The sequence below is a fragment of the Lepisma saccharinum genome, chromosome 7, assembly GCF_977018435.1.
Source record: "Lepisma saccharinum chromosome 7, izLepSacc3.1, whole genome shotgun sequence".
NCBI lineage: Eukaryota > Metazoa > Arthropoda > Insecta > Zygentoma > Lepismatidae > Lepisma > Lepisma saccharinum.
This window is the reverse complement of record NC_139235.1, coordinates 81,539,166-81,560,857: the sequence shown is the minus strand read 5'-3', so window position 1 is coordinate 81,560,857 and position 21,692 is coordinate 81,539,166. Positions and strand designations below refer to the sequence as shown.

The following is a 21,692-nucleotide window of genomic DNA, read 5'->3' as shown; positions in this document are numbered from 1 at the left end:
GCTGCTTGCTCCAATTTTTGATCAGCTTCATGACGAGCACTAAGATTAGTATGAGTATTGTAGGCAACGTCATGGTATTTACAAGATGTATCCAAAGGATTAATTCCTCTGTCTCCTTTCTCCAGTCTCTGTTCTAGTCCCTGGACCACAGCATTGGTAACCAGGTAAGTGAATTTCGAAAGGAAGTTTGTTAATAATGTCATTAACTAAACCCTGACCCTTCCAGAATTTAGGAGGTAGAGTATTAATAATTTTAATTAAGTATCCTATGCCTTTACTGTCATTTACAATAAAATTGGCTAGTTTAGCACTAATCATATCTACAATACCTATTTTTTCATTATGGAAATTATTGTTGCCAGCATTTTCTTCTCCTGCTATGACCAACAATCTATATATGTGTTTCCTCACATCATCCACTCTTTGGGTAGAGTATTGTAGTGTTTAATGCCACTACCAGTTTTAATTTGGTTCCACATACTTTTAATCAAACTCTTGTATTTCTCCCTACTGTTAGATTTAACTCTATTCTGACTAGCATCATTGTTTTGGTATAGAGCATCAGACAGTATCAAAATTTCTGAGTAACTCTGGTAATCTTCATCTGTATAATATCTGGGGTGTTTCTTGATGATGAGTTCCCACAGTCCCACAGTACCAGGATATCTAGACCAGTTATTTGCCCCACCCAAATTGACTTTCACATCATCCCCTTGAAATGTAACTCTAGATTTTCCAATTTTACAGACTACTACCTCGTAAGGCTCCATGGTTGGATTCAATCCAAACACTTCATCCTTGTCAACTTTCCCAGTACTTAGATAATCTCTTGCCAAGGGACCTAACTCATTTTTTTCTGATTCTCCTTTGGTCTTTGTAAGTGGTTGTTGGAGTACTTGAGGAGTATGAATACTGGATAGTGCTGTAGGAGGAAAATCTGCATAATTTCTAGCAGAAAGAGGTCCTAGCTCATTCATAAGATTCTTATTTTGTTCCGTAACACCCTTAATTTCTCTACCAAGACCACTCATAGCATAAATAATTGGTTGATCCTGACGCTTCTGTTGTTCATAGTATCCTCTATTTTCAGATTTCCAGCCCTTAAAACTTTTGGGCGTATAGTCACGTAAATTCAAATTCTCTTCAGTTTTATGTTTTGTCATTTTTGTTTAGGTGTTATTTATAACGTCACAACGTATCCTATAATGACTCAACATTTATAAAATTGTTAATTTTGTTTCTATATTTTCCATTGTTTGGTTTTTGAGTCATATCAATTGTAGCAAATTCAAAATCATCTTTGATCCAACAGGAAGAGCAGAATTTTGAAAATTGACTGTAGTTTAAATCTCCTCCTACATAGTCATTATATACATGTTTAAGATTAGTGTGGTCCTGACGAAACAGACAAACTAGATTTGTATTATCACGAAGTAACTGTTTGGGAACCTTGGAATAAGTCTGACCCAGATAAAAACATTCTATTCCTCTGTGACGACCCTGAGTGACAAAGTTACGAATTTCATTTTGATTTTCAAAAATTACATCATCAAAGACTACAACAGAGTTTTCATGACAATTATCAAGTGGTTTTATTTCTGATTTAAAGGTAGCTACGCCCAGTCCCTCATACAGTTTCATCTGCTGCTGGTATTTGGGTTGCTCCAAACTTTTTGAAAATATATACAGGTGTCTGTTCTTCCAGTCTAACCAATTGGGGCAAGCAGAAAATTATTTACAAGTAGTGTAGTTTTTCCACAACCAGATGGACCTACAATAAGGCATCTGAGATTGTCAGGGAGCAGCTCACCATTTTCCTTTCTAGTTTCTAGTAAATCAGGCAAACGTCTTAATACATTCCATGTTCTTGTCATAGAATTACTTAGTCTGTGGTAATCCAACTTTTTTGGAAGTCCCAGTCATTTCACTAATAACTTTTTGTTTTCTCTACGTAATACTTTCTCAAAAATATATGTATCTGGGTATTCAGATTTGCTAAGTTCCTCTTCATAAAATCTTCCTTTCAATATTTCATTGCAATTGTCTTTCATTATATATGTATACCTGTTCCCTGGTAAGATTTCAACCACAGTGAACAACTCTGTACTCCAATTTTTAGTAAAACACTTTTCAAAATAGTGTTTGAATTTACTCTCACTTGATCTCCTATTTTATACTTAGGTTTCTTGGTTGTATGTTGATATTTAGGACAGTAAACAGTAGAAATCAATTGTACTTCGTCAGATTTAGTCACTTAAGCAGGCTTCATACGTATGGTTCCATGTATAGACTTATTGTAATTATGAACAAGATCAGATAAAATTGTTACCCACTTATAGTGTACCTAGCAAACCAAACTGTTTCCACATATGATTTTTTTAGTGTCTTGTTGAAACGTTCAACTATGCTAGATTTCAAATCACTGTATGTAGAATAATGTCTAATATCATGCTGGACCATTAATTTGGTGGATGTGGAATTGTAAAATTATTTTCGTCCGTCTGTCTGTAGGTGACGAGGTATTCTGCCTTGATCAAAAATAGATTTAAAGGCCTCAGTGACACAAGCCCTGTCTTAGATTTCAAAGGAACAGCCCAAGCATATTTACTAAAAGTGTCTATTACAGTAAGCAAATACTTAACACCATGATTTATCTTATTCAGATTTTTCAATTTTTCTGTGTTCATTTCAATCAAATCAGCCTGTCATAGATCATCAATTCCTTTTGTTACCACACATAGTCGTTTGTACTTACGACGAGCTGGTCTGTGTAGTTCATTAACTATATCTTGTCTAGACATTGTGTCTGGTAAGAGAAGATTACATAAAATGAATTATCCTCAGGATACAATTGTTTGACTTCAAATAATAATTGGTTCCAGTTTGAACATCAAAAACAGACAATTGTTTATCTTCATGTATTTTATATTTATTTGTAGTATTATCCCAAGATGCTATATATTGCTTTCATTTTTTGAATCTAATATCAAGTACAAGAATCTGATCACTGTGATCATTGTGTTTTGTATGAGCAAAAATATCATTAGGCATTTTGGTAATGGTTATATATTATAGGATAAGTGATTTTCAAATCCAAAAACAGATATAAGTTTGTTACAATCTTACATACAAAATTAGTTTCTAAAAAATTTGAAAATTTTGAACATTTTAAAAAAATTTTAAAAAAATTTAAAAATTTGAAAAAATGAAAAAGTTGAAAATTTTGAAAACAAAAAAAGTTGAAAAATTTCAAAATGAAAATTTTTAAAAATTTTAAAATTTTGAACAACTTTAAAATTTGAAAAATTGAAAAATATTGTTTTAATTTTAACTTAAAGTTTTGGGCAGGAATATATATATGCTACCATATTACTATTAATATTATATACAATTTACGATGGACCATGTTCATTAAGTATAAAATATGTGCACACATAGGTATTCATAAACATAGTTCATACTTATATAGTTCCTTCAATATTAAAATCTCTTATATTCTAGTTCCTGAAGTACTATATATGTAAAAATAATTTCTACTTAACATAGCCCCTTGCTTATGGGAATACATAGACTATAGCTGCTTTATTGAGAAAGTGTATATTACTTTTAACACACCCTGTAGTCTCATCCTGCTTTTAAGGTATAGCATAGCCTAAATAGTTCATTCTTGATATAAGAATAGTTTCTACTTAAATCAACCATTGCTTATGGGAATACATTGACTATAGCTGCCTTTTTAAGAAAGTACATATTACACACCCTGTTGCCCTGTCCTATGTTGGACGAACTCCTTTTCCCGGCAAGTAAAGAAAATAGGGGAATGTGGGGATATTGATTTTTCCACGGGCAGACCAAGCAATGACGTTTCTACTCCCAATGCTAATTATGGCAGCATGCAACATTGAAATTCCAGCACAGGACAAAAACAAGCTTTCAGTTACATGCATGGTGCAAAGGAACATGTATCTTGTTTTCTCATATTGCTTATAGAAGCATAGTAGTTTTGTTATAGAACATTTAAGCTGGTAAGTAAAACTTTCTAGCAAGGTTCTATGAATAATTTTGTCTTGTTTTCTTGTTGTCTTCAATAATATATATGCTACCTGAACAGGCACTTCCATAGCTTGTTTTCTAAACCCAAACAGATTCATGGTTATTTTATTGACAAATATCGTATTGGTTGTCATTTTCCAGGAAATAGTGACCCCATGGTAATGTGTGTATCTCACATGAGAGAATATGTCTCTTGTCAACCTCTGAATCCAGGGCAATAAATCTTATTTTATTTGTAGTTTAATATAAGATCAACACTTTGGATTCTTTTTTCCTCCCTCTGTTTGGGAGACTTAGTTTTGAGATAGTTGTAATAATCGTCAAAGGAGAGTTTATAATCTACTGTAGCTCTACCCACTCACTTGGTTTTTTAATAGTATATTTTTCTGATCTAATTACATACATTTTTGCTCGTCATCCAATAAATTCCTTAATAATATCATTACTTTTTTCATCTTTTAGTTTGCCAGGCACTTTTATTGTTGGAAGGAATATCAAAGCTTGGAGGGTATGCAGATGTATCAAAAGAATTAAACAACTTAGGGTGTTTTATGTCTTCACAGAGATTAGGTGTTTTGATATATAAAACTATCTGTGTTCATATACAGAAGAGAAAGATCATCTTTATAAAAAGGCTTCATTTTATCATAGTGGAGTTCTAGCATGTGTAGCTTAGACATATCCAGAACTGCAGCTCCCACATAGATAGGTTTGTTAACTTTAATCCAAAGCTTTTCTATTTCGAAAAGTGATAAATCGTCATGATATATTGTTCTTAATTTAAATTTTGGAACTGCCACTAATTTATTACATTTTTTTGGATCAGAGACTAGTGTTACATCTACATGCTTCCTAATATTCTCCATGGTTTTACCATAGACAGCATTATTCATTAATTTATAGAAATAAAAAAGTGTTCTCCTGTGCTTAGCACCACGCCATGAAGGCGTATAGGGGTGTAGGGGTAAGGCCCCACACTTTCTTGATCCGGTTGTGAGTGGGGGTGATGTGATCAGCACCACGACCCTGACCGCCTATACCCCCAGGTACCCATGTTATTCGACGCTGGGTGGGCGCCGGGGCCGCTTCCAACGTTAAAAAAGTTCCCGGATTTGAACCGGCCGGGGTATAGAAATTCTTATCTAAATCTGAAGTAGGAAGTGTTCTGTGTCTTGTGTTAGTTTCAATATAAGGCCTCAACCACTCTGAATTCTTGAATCTAAGAACTCTTCGAAATTGCACTATATGAACCTTTTTCTCCATTCAAAATTTGAGATTCTTATAGTGTATGACATATCTCTCTTTAGGGTCAAGAGTCATCAGAAGCTTCTTCTGTTTTGATTCAGGTGGATATTTGAACTCAGGAGCTGGTGGCAAATCAGAAAACAGATTGTGTAATTCATGAGGAAAAACAAGATCCACCTCCGAAAAGAAACCATACTTAGTATCTCAACATTTTGTATATCTATTGATGTAGGTTCTATCCACTCAAAACCACCATAGGGGAGTTTCTGCATCATTGAATAACCATATAAATTATTTACATCAACATAGAATATGTAACTAGAAGGTTCATATGTATGTTGTTGGCCCTTGGATATGTTTGTGTGCATTGTACCATGCCCCCAAGTATAGCTTTGTCTATAAAAAGAAACATGTCCACGTCTGAAATCAGCTCCAATTGATTTTTTGTTTTAAGCAACATAGCTAACCCTGGGAGGCTATAAAAGAGTGCTGGGTACAATTTATAGATATTCATAGACAATTTTCTAAAAGCCTGAAATACATCAGCAATAACTGTCACATCCAATTTTAGATAGGCATCATGGTAATCTCCCAGTGTTCTACACCCTAATTTCTTCCACATCAGTTGTGCATTATGGTAATCTTTAACTGTAATATTCTTTTCTCTGAGTTGGCTGTAAAACTCCTTGAGAGGAGGAAGATTGATTGATGGATTTAGTTTATTTTACTGCGCGTTTTGTGCCTCTTGGCTAATTTGCGAAGATGGGGATGAGTGATGAAATGATGAAATTGATGAATGGACATTACAAACAACCAAGCCCGACCGAGATTCGAACCCGGGACCCTTGGCGTCGCAGCGCGATGTGCTAACCACTCGGCCACAGGGTCGGGCGAGAGGAGGAAGAGATTTATCATCAAACTTAGTATGGTCAGTCACATACTCATATGGATAGGCCAACTTTTGTCTAATATGTTTTCTGCCCAAACTAGGAAAACTATTAGTTGTAATTTGGAACTGTCATCAGATAGTTTCCTGGCAAGAGCATCCAATCCAGCAGAGAGAAATCTCATGGAGTCTAGGAATCTCATTTTAATAATGCCACCACTAGGAATCTTTACTGTTGATTCTCTGCTAGGACTTCTATGTTCTCTCTATCATAACTAGACCCCAAGATTCTTTCCTGTCAAATGAAAATAGTGATAAACTTTCTTTATTTTCATTTGTAAAATATAAATAGCACTGTGGGCAAATCGAAGTAGCATCATATAATTGCTCTTCAGCAGCAGATAATGGTACTCGTGGTTTTGACACTTTCCTCACTTCTATTGTTTTTTTTGGAAAATGTGTTTGACAGCATTAGGTCGTCTGTATATATAAGGTTCATTAGGTTTTAATAAATTGCACCTCACAACTACATAACCATAACTACAAACCTCATGGAGTTGATAAGGTGTAGTAGAAGATATTTCAGGATCAGGGTCTGAATAGTTCATTGGTTTGAGAATTGCCTCCAAATCTGCTATTATTATAGCTGGATGCTCCAACAGAGCCTTGTGTTATTTGAATTTCTCAACCTCTTTTGGTTTGGTCATAATCATACGCACAGGCTTGTTCTCACCACAGTATAGTTTGTGTTTTCCAAGTTTCTGGTTAGCAATTTATGGATTATTAAATTTGACATAGTTCTGTTGAACTTGATTATGAAATATGGTCAAGCACCTATGACAAATCTTAATTTCCCCCTTATTTTTAGTTATTTGACTTCTAACCAGACGAGAGATATTACGAATAATACAGTAATGGAAATTCTTATCATCTGAAATAAGAAACAAATCAATGTCAGTACCATTATTATTATTGTTGGTGCTTATTCTGAGAGGATATATAAAAAATTATTCTCTGTATAAGCATACACATTGATTGCCAAGAAAAATTATTTTGCCTGGTTTTCAAAGTTTGTTATATCAGATATAGCAACAGGATATTGTATACCTGACATGGCATGCTTAAACTCTGTATATAATGATGAACTAGCTGTGGATTCCTATCAACTGGGTAAAGTTTTGCCAAGATACACTACAGAAAACACTTATCTTTATTTTTTATATTGACCACTGCTTTTTTGTTCTGAATATCTACTGGAAGAGGGACATAGGTAGAAGCAGAAAGAGGTGAGAATTGGCTTATTTTCAGTTCCAATTTGTGTGAACTCCCACATAATTTCCAACCAGATCATTCGGGCTCAAATTCCTCATGTTTTGTGCCTAATGTGTCCATAAGCTGGGCATAGATTTGTTCCAAATTATCTATATCACTCAAAAGTAGAGTCTGGTTCTTGGAACAATTGCAAAATGTATGACGTGTTTCATCAGGTTTCTCATATTCAGAGGCCTCCCGCATGGCGCAGTGGTAGCGTCATTGCCTTGTAATCGAGGGGTCCCAGGTTCGATACCCGGTGGAGGCACAAGTTGTTCGGATCCCACTTGAAACTGTAGGTCCAGTCCCGATTAGCCTTACTGTGCATAAAATGGACTTAAAAAGGCAACTCAAACCAAACTCTCATATTCAGTATTAACCTTGATAGATTTATTTTTAAGTTTATTTCTCAGGAGTTCTATTATTAATGATTTTATGTTCTTTACAAAATTGTTGACATCAGAGTGTGGCTCTGATTTCAAAGAGTAATCATTGAGTTGACCAGCAAAAGCTGTTGCAATAGGTGTGGCCAAAAATCTACTTTGTTTTTGGTTCAGGACCATCAGTTGGATCTATATCTGCTTCTCTTTTTCTAGGATTAGACTGGCTGGTTCATGGTTGAGATTTGCAACTCATCTTCTTATGTCTGTTCATATGGGGTATGATAATAACATTTCTCCAATCTGAACAGGGTTGGGTTGGTAATACAGGATTTTTAGGTTGGCCAGTGGATATTGCCAAGTGTTTTGACAAATTTGATTTACATATAAATTTACCAGAAATATGGCACTCAGTTTTACAAGTAGGATTTACCATTGTTTTTATTTGGTATTTATATATATTTTTTTCTGGATATATTAGAACTTTAGAGGGTGTCAATATTTCAATCTCATTTGGAGATAATATATTTAGCACATATACTTTTAAAAATTGAATAGAAACTAATCTTTGCTTAAGTGTATCAAGAAAAGTTAATTATTTTGGGTAATGGTTATTTTATATAGATTTTGCTGGAGACACAAGTCTATGCTTAAGTGTATCAAAAATAGTCAAATATTTTGGTATTAGTATTTATATATATATATATATATATATATATATATATAGAGAGAGAGAGAGAGAGAGAGAGAGAGAGAGAGAGAGAGAGATAGAGAAATACCATACATACCAATCTTGGTAATATTTGAGCCTTAGAGCTTCTATAGTAACTGAAACTTTGTATACCAGCTCTTCAAGCAAACTAAACACACTCTACATTAACCAAAATTGTATATAATAGATTTCCAGACCACTCAAAACAGTGAAGTGTTGCAAATAAATCAAATTTAGAAACTCTTCTACTTTACTAGACAATACTATATGGACCGTAGTGCGCGCGGAGCCGTCATTTTGTTTATTTGTGTGCCAGATGGATGGAATCTTCTTAATTTTGCCATCAGAGGGCAATAGCATCGGTTACGCAATGACGTAACAAGGAAACCTTGGTGCGAAGTCGCAGCCCTTCAGGCAGCGCATTTTGGATTCTGGCCCAGGGAGAGGAAGTAGTTTTTCCTCTAGACAGACACCTTAGGAAGGTGTCCGAGAAACCACGACATGGGAGGAGAAGGATAAGTACTGTAAGTTTCGAATTGGCACTCACACACCGAAATTATATTTTGTTCTTTCTCGTCCGTTAAAGTACGTGGAGAATTGACTTGACTGTAAAGGAATAGATTTAGTTCATTATTATTAATTATTTTGTTCAATTAATAACCATCCAACTGGCACAAGGGATACGACACGAAAATGTTTATTGCAGCGAGTTTAACATCGAAAATCTTTCTTTATGTAGACTAATGGTGCTTGCACATTATGTGAATATGAATAAACTCGCATATTTTGGAAAAGGTGTTGTATCTGTACTTTCTATTAACATAGCTGCCCCATAGCAAATAAGTAGACCTATAAGGCGGAAATTTCCACTGCGCGCTTTCTAAAGGTTTGTATGCATTAAACAAGCCAGTTTAACGTGCATACAGATGCAGAGCGTGGTTCTCTGTCGAATTGCATGGGGCAGTTAAAACTTCTGTAAAATGGCGCACTACCAGTTAAACCCTTTTGTAACTGTAGATGAGACGGGGGTACTAGATACTCCACAAGGAATTCACTTCGCCGGAATGTCTTCAACTAGAAGATCTGCGTTACATAATGAAATAAGTCCTTTATCTGCATTGGAGTTCACGTGTGTAAACTGTGGTAACTCGAGTGGGGGAGATTTGATCAACTTTCAACCCATTCCTCGTCAAGAAAATGTCACGTCTGTTGTGAATACAGGGACCATATTCAAGGGACCAGAACTATCTAAAATATCAACTCAGGCAGCATCTAGCTCGATGCATAATCTCTTACAGAAAATTCCTCGCTTGATTAATTGTGATGCTATATCTATATTTGGTTTCTTGCTAGAAATTCAGAAAATTCTAGAACTTAAAATTTTCCATACACACGATGTTCTTGTGTCATTACTAGACAAAGTACACGAACGTTTAGTGCCTAAGTGGTTGCAACATCTTCGAGAAGGTGTGCAATGGCAACATTTAGTAACTGATATATTAGACGTTTTTGTGACCTCATTGGGCAGGGACGAGATTATCCAGACATATGTGCTATGCAAGCAGTCAGTGAAGGAATCCCCACTCCAATTTTTCTTAGATAGAAAGCTGTGTGCATTGTTACTACAAGTGAATTGGACAGAATCTCAGTTCATTGCGCTTGTGATTGACAGGCTACTCCCAAATGTATCACAAAGATTATTGTTTCTAGAAATTCCGGAAACTTATGCTCAATTCGAGATAATACTCGAAAAACTTCAAAAGCACCTCACGGTAAAAAGTGACTTTTACCGAAGTTTCCAACAAAAAGGAAAAGACGAAGAAAGGAATGTAACTTATTTTAAGGAAAATATCCCCAAATTCTGTCATAAGTGTCGTACAAGACATACAGCCTCACAAAAGTGTAATTACGGTTCGCATAATGCTAACTTGCTACAAAATTTGCGTGTTCAACACCAGAAAAAAGTGAAAAAGCCACTGCAGTTTTTGTAGATAGTACATTAAACAAAGTGATAAATGTTAAAGCATGTCTTGATACCGGAAGCACAGAAAACTTAATTAGTAATAAAACATTTAATTTGTTACGTTCAAAGTGTCCAGTTAATGTTCAAGATTGTTATTTAAAAATAACACAAGGAGAACAGAACGTCATCCTTAAAAAGGCAGTGCAATTCACTGTACAGCTTGAAACATTGACTTGGCCTATATGGGCATATTTATATGAAAACCTTCCAGTGGACATAGTGCTTGGTGTAAACTTTATGAAAAACAATAAGCTTCTTCTTGACTTTCAACAAAAGTGCGTTACGGTTCCGTACGCGAAAGTGAAAATACCTATAAAATGGCATTTGAACAGTTTGTTTACAGACTTTAATTCGTTACAGACAACTTATCCACAGCAATATTCCAGGCAGCAGGAAGTCCCGTGTACTACGCCTCCAAGGTCAATTCCATCGGGGCAATGATACGGAACAGGTGGTGGAAGAAGAAGAAGACAGCCAAACATGCACCGGGCAAACTTTCGCTTTCATCGAGCTACAACACCTGGGCAGGCAAATTTCAACTTCGGGACTGAGTCAGGAGTACGATGTGACGTAGGCAGCACCAAACTCCAAACAAATCAGGATGAGGACTACTGGAAGGAACAACTTGGTGAGTTGTTACATTCTTATAATACGGTAGTGAATGAAAATGTAGGATGTTTCAATGGGTGGAAATATACGATCCATGTTACAGACACTATTCCTGTGCGTAAACCTCCTTATTATGCACCGAAGGAGAAACAAAAAGAAATAGACGATGCCGTTCAAGAATTATTAGACGCAAAGATCGTTGAACCGTGTAATTCTCCTTATGCGAGCCTTGCATTTATAGTTAAAGGGAAAGGTTCCAATAAACGATTAGTAGTAGATTATTCTGAACTGAATAAAAAGATCGTGTATGATTCATACCCAACACAACCTATGCAAGAATCTCTTTCGTATCTCTCTCGGGGAAACGTCTATTCGGTTCTCGACGTCAGAAAGGCTTTTCACCAGGTCTTATTAGATGAAAAAAGTAGAGATCTTACTGCTTTCCTTACGCCAACGCAACAATTAAGATATTGTCGGGTTCCATTTGGTATGACCATTGGTACAGCTTGTCTCGCAAGAATGATGGAATGTATATTAGGAGATTTGCGAGGCAAGTGCCTAGAATATTATGCTGACGATATTATTGTCATAAGTAAGGATTTTGACACACATTTACGTGACCTACGTACTGTGTTTGAACGTTTGAAAAAATTCGGGGTGACAGTTTCAAAGAAGAAAAGTACCTTTATGACTAAAGAAATTAAATTTATTGGTTTTTTAATTAAAGATCACAAAATAGAAATAGATCCTGAAAGGATAGAAATAATTAAGAATTTACCACGTCCCAAAAATTTACGTGCATTGCGACGTTGTCTGGGATTTTTCAATTTTTTTCATACATGGCTCCCAGGGTTCGCTGAAATAGCAACACCACTGTACGAACTTAGTTCGCCAAAAACACCGTTCCAATGGGAAACGATTCACGAAGATAGTTTCAACCAAATTAAAAGGTTATTTATGGAAAATGCCATTTTGTCCCTTCCAGATTTTGAAAGAACGTTTGTATTAGATACTGATGCGTCTCTTAAAAGTTATGGCGGATGTTTGATGCAACCAGATGATGATGGGATACTCCAACCAGTTGCATTTTTCTCTAAAAAGATACCAGAAAGTTTCAAAAACAGAACAATTTATGAGCATGAATTAAAATCTCTTGTACTTTGCTTAGAGAAATTTTCATATTATCTGAAACACAAAAAAATTGTACTAAGGGTAGATAATATGGCATTATTTTATGTGTTAAGAAAAGCCCAAAAATTCTCCAAATTTGCCAGGTGGGCAGAATTTATATCTGAATTTAAATTTGACTTGATCCATATATCTTCTAGTCGCAATTTAGTTGGTGACTTTTTAAGTCGTCTATATGATCAACGTGACTTTGAGAGTGATGAATTATATGAAAAAGAAATTCCTGCAACATATTTGTCACTTTGGAATAATAGTACACTAATTGACAATATTCGTCAAGAACAAAAGGGAGACCCTGAAATAGCTGAGATATTGCACAAGATACAGGTTCAAAAATTACAAGTTCCAAATTGTATTGTGAAAGATGGTATAGTCTTTAAGAAAACAAAAAACAAAAATATGCCATTTAAAGTTCTTGTTCCAAAGCTAATGATTCAAGCATTGGTTGATTTCTATCATACAAATGCATTAGGCGGAATACATAGTAATTGGTCCCAAACACTGAAGAAACTGCATAGATTTTATACCTGGGACAACATGTTAAATTATGTTAAACAAAAGGTAATGTCATGTCAAATTTGTCAGAAGGCAAAATACACTAACATATCTCCTGTAAATATATTAACTTCGGAAGTTATTAAGAAGCCTTTACAGCGTATTTGCTGTGATATTGTGGGAGTTTTGCCTCAATCCCATGGGTATAAATACATTCTCGTAGTTGTAGATTGCGCAACTCGTTTCGTTTGGTTTCAACCCATACGAAACCTTACCTCAAGAATCATAGCTGATTATCTGTTAAGATATTTTCTGCAATTTGGATGGTGTGCTGAAATAACCACCGATAATGCAAGTTACTTTACATCAGAATATTTCGCAGGATTTTTATATGGCAATGGTATAAGACATATCACTATCAGTGCTTATAATCCTCGTGCAAATTTAGCTGAAAGAATTATCAAGAATCTGAAAACTTCTTTGAGATGTTTTTGCTATGATGATCACAATTCATGGTTCAAATATTTATATTATATTCAACTTGGACTTAATACTATTTGGCATCAAGCCCTTAATCTTACTCCATTTGAATTATTCCTGGGTAGAGCTCCCTTAGATCCTCTCATAAATAATTGGAGTTTAACTGAACAGGAACTCTTGCAGGATAAGGTTAATCTGAGTGAAAAATGGAATAAGGCAATTCACAAGATGAAATTAGAATGGAATAAGAGAAACAGGCTATATCAAAGAAAGTTTCAAATACCGAAGTATAAAATACATGATTTCGTTTTGGTAAAAACTCATCCAAGGTCTTCTTTGCTAGAAAATAAGACAAAGTCTTTGTCATTAGTTTACGAAGGCCCATACAAAATTGTTAAAATGCTAACTGAAAATAGTGTTCTTCTGGAAGATCCTAAAAATAATACTAATATAAGACGTTGTCATGTAGATCAACTGAAACCATATATTGAATGTAATTAGTTGAAATCCAAAATGCCATTTGTCATTTCTTCTTCTTAGGGAATAAAAGGGAATAAATAAAGAAAAGAAACAAATTGAAGTTTTTGTGTGAAATTAAAGGAAGAGGAAATTACAAATTAAAAATTAAATGGGTATTATAATTTTGTAATGTCAAATGATGCTGGTAATTTATTTTGTTTCCTTCAGGAATATATCCTGGAGATTCCAATTGTGAAATGGAAGAAGGAAGACCGTAGCCATAAAGCCTTACTCCAAAATCGACAGACATGGAAAAGTCGACACCTACCATCTATTATACCATCTGTCTGCGATCAACAATAAGGGCTGGCAAGAAACGATTTACACTTCCAATGTTATCCTTCCATTATTAAGTTTTCATTAGTGTTTGTATATTTTTTTTGTTTGAGGGTCTCGCCCGCACAGAGACCATGTTTTTCTGATTTCACACTGGGGGAGGGGGAAGTGTATGGACCGTAGTGCGCGCGGAGCCGTCATTTTGTTTATTTGTGTGCCACATGGATGGAATCTTCTTAATTTTGCCACCAGAGGGCAATAGCATCGGTTACGCAATGACGTAACAAGGAAACCTTGGTGCGAAGTCGCAGCCCTTCAGGCAGCGCATTTTGGATTCTGGCCCAGGGAGAGGAAGTAGTTTTTCCTCTAGACAGACACCTTAGGAAGGTGTCCGAGAAACCACGACATGGGAGGAGAAGGATAAGTACTGTAAGTTTCGAATTGGCACTCACACACCGAAATTATATTTTGTTCTTTCTCGTCCGTTAAAGTACGTGGAGAATTGACTTGACTGTAAAGGAATAGATTTAGTTCATTATTATTAATTATTTTGTTCAATTAATAACCACCCAACTGGCACAAGGGATACGACACGAAAATGTTTATTGCAGCGAGTTTAACATCGAAAATCTTTCTTTATGTAGACTAATGGTGCTTGCCAGTAGCGGCTCGTGCCTAAAATAACAGGTGAAGAAGTATATTTATAGACAATGAAAACAAATAGTAAGTGCCAGTGCCCCCCCCCCAATTTAAAACGTCTTTTTTGTCTTCATCCGTCCATCTGGAAAATGGTGTCTGCAACAAATTACACGCTAAGTCATTTACTGGGTTCATTGTAGAAACCACAGCTCAACACATGAACACAACACACGGCAGGAAACGCGAAACACACACGCGGAACAAGATCTCGCGAGAACGCGAAGATTTTGCCACAAGCACTGGATGCGATGTTTTATCCGACGAGAGAACTGCTTCATCTAGAAGGCGACACCCGTTCAAGGCCAACGCTAGGTGACGTCACCGTTGCCATGACAACCGGCTAAGTTTTCCGCAACCTAGCGGTGTTTGCTCTTGGGTTGGGACGAACTCAATACGTGCGTAGCGCCGAGCGGCGTGTTATTTGAGTATTATCGTGTGCGTTCTGCTGGGAAATAGTTTAATTTAACAAGCAAATGAAAAATGTCAATATTAATTTGAAAATTAGGTGAAAACATCTGCACTTGTTGCACTTGGCCAGCCGCCACTGGTGCTTGCACATTATGTGAATATGAATAAACTCGCATATTTTGGAAAAGGTGTTGTATCTGTACTTTCTATTAGCATAGCTGCCCCATAGCAAATAAGTAGACCTATAAGGCGGAAATTTCCACTGCGCGCTTTCTAAAGGTTTGTATGCATTAAACAAGCCAGTTTAACGTGCATAACTAGTATAATATTCTGAAGAAAAACTTACTTAAACCAACAATTTTAACAAACTCTGTCAGTATCCAACCTTAAACTTTTCCATGAATAACAAGAAGAAAACATTCCACTGAGGTTACATGTTCATGCATATTGGAGAAAGGAATTGCACTAATGACACATGCGAAAAAAAAAGAAAAAAAAAGTTGAGTCATGGCAAATGAGAATGAAAGACATGGTGTGTTAAAAGTAGTATCTATTATCTTTATATAATAACTTGTGGCAAATAAGGATGAAAAAATAGGGTGTATTAAAAGTAGTATCTATTTTTTTTATTGGTAACCAAGTAGTCAGTGTTTTATATCTAAGAAATTATTTTTAGTAATAACAAATATGATAGCTTAGAGGTTTATATCATATTTAAGAAATTATTTTGAGTAGAAATAAATATGATAGCACATATTTACAAAGGTATAGATGATACATAGATGTGAAGAATGAGAGAGTCACACAACAATTTTAGTTTACTAGAGTGTCTGTTTCAAGCGTTTCTCGGCATGCTTTGATGAGCAAGGACGACTTTCAGAAAACAAATGGGAGGATGAAACATCTGCTTGTAGTCTTCTCAAGGACTTGATATTAGTCAAATTGGCTCGACACATGCGATGACATTTTTCAGCCGATAAATCATGCATCTTTATTCTCAATCAAAATTTCTGCTCACGGCAGCACTGTACAAAACTGTCTATGTCTTTTGGTGAATGCATTTCCCCCACATATAGAACTTCTCTGGTCCGTTTTCTGTTTTTACAGATTTTTACTTTCTTGAAAGCAGACATTTCGGCTGTAATAGCTAATAACGAGTATTCACGTATGTTATGATGTTCTTCTGAACACTCCCAAATGTTAACCCCATTTCCACGTCCTTCACCTCAGCAACTGCAGTCTTGGAGATCAACGAGACTCTGGCGTCTGAACCTACGGCCAGCACAATCCTTTGTAGTGTTGTTTGTTTGAGATTTTCTTTTTAAGTACACTTTATGCACAGATAGGAAAATCCGGAGTGGACCTACAGTTTAAAGTGGGATCCGAACCACTTTGTGCCTCCACAGGATATCGAACCCGGGTCCCCTTGATCACAAGGCGACGACGTTACACTAAGCCAACTTTGTATGGTTGCATGTATGGTCTCCTGTGTATTGTTCATAGGAATATATCTGCTAAGTGCTCGAGTACCGCCTCGGTTTTTACCCTGGGTAAGATGATTTTAGAGACACGCATGGTGATTTTTTATACATTGTAAGGGGCTTGGTCTCATACAATATGACGGGTGAAAATAGCCTAAGTGCTGACGCATACGAAATTTTAATTTCAATCAATCAATAACATTCTTCCATGAACATCGGCAACAATTAAACAAAATTAATGGCTAGTTAATACTACAACAAAAACAACTATTATTATTATTATTATTATTAATAATAATATTTACAATACTAATATCAATTATTATAATTATTATTAAATGTGATTGTATGTATATAACAATAATATACTATTCATTGTCAATACCAGTTACAATACGTGTAATTAAGTAGGACTAAGGACACATGCTGCTGGAAGAATTCGATGCACACACTACAAAATTCATTTGTTTTATATAAATTCTAAGATGAAAACCAACAAGTGTAATATGTCAAATTAAAGATAATCGTTTATGCTACAATGTTGTGTGGAACATTTTCTTCTCAGATGCCTAGATTATTAATAAACTAATGATGAATATAAAATTAATAATAAAAAATACGATTTTTTTACTAATCCGTGATTAACTACTTAACGGTTGCTTTTATCGAAAAACTAAAGATAACATTAAATATAGAACATATATCAAGCTTTCATTTAAAAAATGTTCGTTGAGATTGGGCTGTTAGTTTCAGAGATATAGTCATTTTTTCAAATGTCAACATCCCCCATCTTGGATTGGCCGCCATTTTAACTACCACTTTGAGATGGCAATCATGTTTTTTTGGCATCCATTCATAACCATGTAACTGTGGTATAAAGGAAAATTAGTACCCCAAATTATACCGAATTCTTGATTTTGGCCACTTGGCCCATAGACTAACTCAGGAACCGCTGCTAATTGCCTCGGGAGGAAAGTGGAAGAGGTAAGGGCCGTTTTTTGAGAGGTTTCCATCGCTACTGCACGTTACCCAGAAATACAACGTACATATACGAGATCCATTTGCAGAAAATGTACTGTGTTTCTCCTTTCCTCTAATATATTTTGAGTATACTGCAGATCTTTTGCTTGTAGGTTAGGTTAGCAGTTGCATAGGTGTGCGTAAGGTCAACTATTTCAAACGGCAATTCATCCTCCCCCGAGGCGTTTAGTAGGACTTCCTTAGTTGGAAAGACATTTCACTGAAATATCCAACTGGTATAGATCAGTTCCTGAAATGGCACTGTTTTCATTGGAAGTTCTATAGTTCCTGAGTTGGAAAATCCTGAATCGGGAATAAATCCACACGAAATACATCTACATAGTACCAAGTGTCCCACCATTTTATTTTTGCCGGAAACCACAGACAAAAAAATGTTCTCAACCTAACCCAACTTTGGTGTCCTGCCAGTTTATTCTTGGCTATTCTTTCGTTGCAGTCTCCAGGATGAGAAGACTCTTCGAAAACGTGGACGAATCAGATGAAGAACTTTCGCCTATCATAATAGCGCAGCTAAATGAATGCAACAGGTGCCTCCCAGCTTGCACAGAGATCCAATATGACATCCAAACCTCGCACTCAAGCTTTGATATGTCGGCCTTGTCCTCTTATTTTGGAGACAGGTAAAGATTAAATCTCAAGAATATACATCATTTTCTAGAATACAAGCATAAAATGCAGGATTCCACATATGTTTTGAAAACTGTAACATGATATTTAGGCCCCAAAAAGATTCAATCTTAAGTTACCTAAGTTCAGTACCCAATCACCAAAGTATACCTCATTTAACACCAAATACTAATTTATGAAGAACGAAGTGACAAACTTCTAGTTTGTATCAGGCCAAATAGTGAATAAATATTATTCCCACCTCCACAATTGTGCAGTTTCCACATGGGTGATTTATTTTCACACCACTATAATTGTAGTTTCCTCATGGATGAATTTTTTAACGGCACCCCTTACTGCTTCCACATGATTTAACATACTTTTCTAACAGCACTATAATTGTACTGCTTTCACATGGGTGTAATTTTTCACACTACCATAATTGTACTGCTTCCACATTAGTGCATTTTCACAGGACCATAATTGCACTGCTTCTCAATAGGTGTAACTTTTCACACCACCATAATAGTACTCTTCCCTCATGAATGAATTTTCTAAAAGCACCATAATTGTACTGCTTCTAAATGGACGAAATTTTTCACAGCACCATAACTGTGCTCCTTTCACATGGGTGATATTTTTCGCTACTTCCACAGAGGTGATATTTTTTACACCATCATAATTGTACTGGTTAGACATGGGGTGAAATTTTTCACACCACTATAATTTAACTGGAACCACATCGGTAATTGACAAAATTGATTGAAGCCTCTAGGAGTGATGTCCCTATTTTAACCCCCTTCTACTGGAAATTACAATTATCTGATGTCCTCCTTATCTTATGTTATTCAAAGATATACAGAATCCGTGGTCTAGTGGTTGTTGCAACATGCTGAGAAAAGTAAAGCAAGATGTATCTGTCTACCATTGTACACATGGATATTTATGCAGATTACTTCTAGTTCCATTTGCTAAGGGAGAAGTGAGGTTTCATATTCTTCATGTTCTATTTTTTATATAGTAAAAGTAAATATAGCTCCATGTGATGTTGTGCAAATTTTGTAAATGTTAAGGCTGGGTAAATCACAAATTGTATTATTTTATTGACAGAAAGGCGAATGTCTCGTTTCGTATAGATAAACTGGAGTTTAAGTCTGTGCAGAAAGCATTTTCCGTTCCAACTGCACTGATACAAAAGAATAAATAGTATCTTCTGGTAGCTTTCGCTAATTTAGTACTAAACTTCCTACTTTAATATTTGGATCAACATCGTGTCATTAATTATTTGTATAATAGCTCTCATTTCACGAGGAATCAGATATTGTTGACTGACAGTTATTTCTTAACGTTTGAACAACTGTGCCTAGCTCAGAATGTTACCGAATTTCACTGTTCTCGTTGTCAGGAAAAAACCGAGTTGTTCTTTCATTCAGCATTGGTTTCAACAAACATCTGCAACCCTGAATATAAATTTGAGATGAACGTTTTGGGTAATGAATACTACTGAAACCAAACAAGTTGGAATTTCTTTTACTGCCTAACCAAACATAAACAAGTAAATTAATTACTCGTTGATTATAAATTTTTAAACGTACTGAATGAAGTTGTTTTGGACAAATTCCTTCAGGATAGCAAATATCAACTTTATCTGCAGCCAGTGGTGCGTCTAGGATTTTCGCATTTTGAAATGTACCTTATTTCTGTTCACAGTCGCTCGGTTACAAGGGTGGCCATGTTCTTCAAGGATATGCAGTTCATTAGTCGACACAGGAGCGAACTCTATGGCTGGACTGATTTCTTAGGTAAGACAGTACACAAAGTTCCATTAGTCAATTCCAAACTTTCTTTTCTTGAAGATTTACCTAACTGTTCAGTGAAGAGTGTGCGTGCATCAAACGTTTTGAGTCCATTTTAAGATCAAAAAGACTAATCAGGATTGGGCCTACAGTTTAATGTGGGATTCAAACCACAACACTTGTGTCCCGAGAGCCACTTCTCACACATGTATTCCTTACTCTATTCCCATGTAAAGATATCTTATCTATGTAATCTAGTGGGTATGCTGTTCCTATTTTATGAACGTACCATATTTCTTTCTTTGTATATGCTTCAGTACGCATACGTTAGTTGCACTGCTCTCACTCAACATTTCTCGTTTCTTTTCAGCCAATTGTGGTGGTATCCTGGGGCTGTGTTTGGGATTCAGCGTCCTAAGCTTAATTGAGATCCTGTACTTCTTGACGATACGCCTTGCGACGAAAGAGATCCGAAAAGTGTGTTCCGGCAGAAAGGATTTTAATGTTCAGTCTGACACTAAGGAGACTATTGCATCCTCAAAGTTTTAATGAGACTTACTTAAACGAGTGAGATTAACATTGTCGTTTCTAGTAATGTGTAGATGTCTATCCATTCTTCCCAGTGTATCACTCTGTATTATTTGTGAATTCTTGCGTTGGAGACGTATTCACAATCTCCTAAAAGAAGTAAGCACTATTTGAAATTTAAACCAAAACGTATACCCATTATTTTCCTTATACGGACCTACTCCAAAGATTTAAAAATAAACTTCAAAATAAACATTGGTGTTCCAATTTCAATCCACGGATTCATAGGCCTTGTTTATTTTTACCGTGTGCATGTTTTATTTATTTGTTAATTTCACAGAAATCTGTTTGATTGATTTATTTGCTGTATTGTGTTATCAAATTTATAGTTTCCGGACTTATGCGTGATTAAAAGTGATAAGGGAAGCGGGATTCATTTCCGGTTTCTAGACATTTGTACAACTTTCTCATCTTTTATTGAATCCGTTGCCAAAACAACAAAATGTCGGAAGATTAAATGTTGTTCGATTCAGGAGATAATGTGAATTGTGCGAAAACGCTCTTTTTAAAGGAAAACCCGCAGCTTCTTGTAATGTGACTGTATTTGTAAGTATAGTTGTGTTATTTACCAGTGAATGTTTAAAGTGAAAAGATTTTATTAAACTTGTACAATGGCAAGAAACTACTTATTTTTTTCTGATTGCACGTCCCGAGAATGCTCAGTGTAGCAATAACGTACAGGAAAGTCCCATAACTAAGCCGTACAGGGAGATTGGGTATCTACCGTGATGTAGTTATACAGTGGCGTTCACACCAAGGATTCACTGGTAAATACCAGGGTAATGCATATAAATGGGATGCAGAACATTCACAAATTAAACTTTCGTTCTACTCATATAATTTACCAAGATCAGTTATAATCTTTATAACGGGCCCTGTTCGCACTAATGATCACC

The 21,692-nt window shown here is 35.6% G+C and overlaps 1 protein-coding gene across 2 annotated transcripts in view; it reads left to right on the top strand.

Moving 5' to 3' along the window:
• The window catches only part of LOC145990297 (pickpocket protein 28-like), a 49,931-nt gene extending 28,733 nt beyond the window's left edge, over positions 1–21,198 (top strand). For both annotated transcript variants that reach the window (XM_083125987.1, XM_083125988.1), the window contains exons 9-11: positions 18,243–18,426; positions 20,123–20,214; positions 20,579–21,198. In XM_083125987.1, the coding sequence (XP_082982113.1) occupies positions 18,243–18,426; positions 20,123–20,214; positions 20,579–20,757 (455 nt within the window). In that variant the 3' untranslated portion in view covers positions 20,758–21,198. The remainder of the gene's footprint in view (positions 1–18,242; positions 18,427–20,122; positions 20,215–20,578) is intronic.
• Positions 21,199–21,692: the final 494 nt, after the last annotated feature.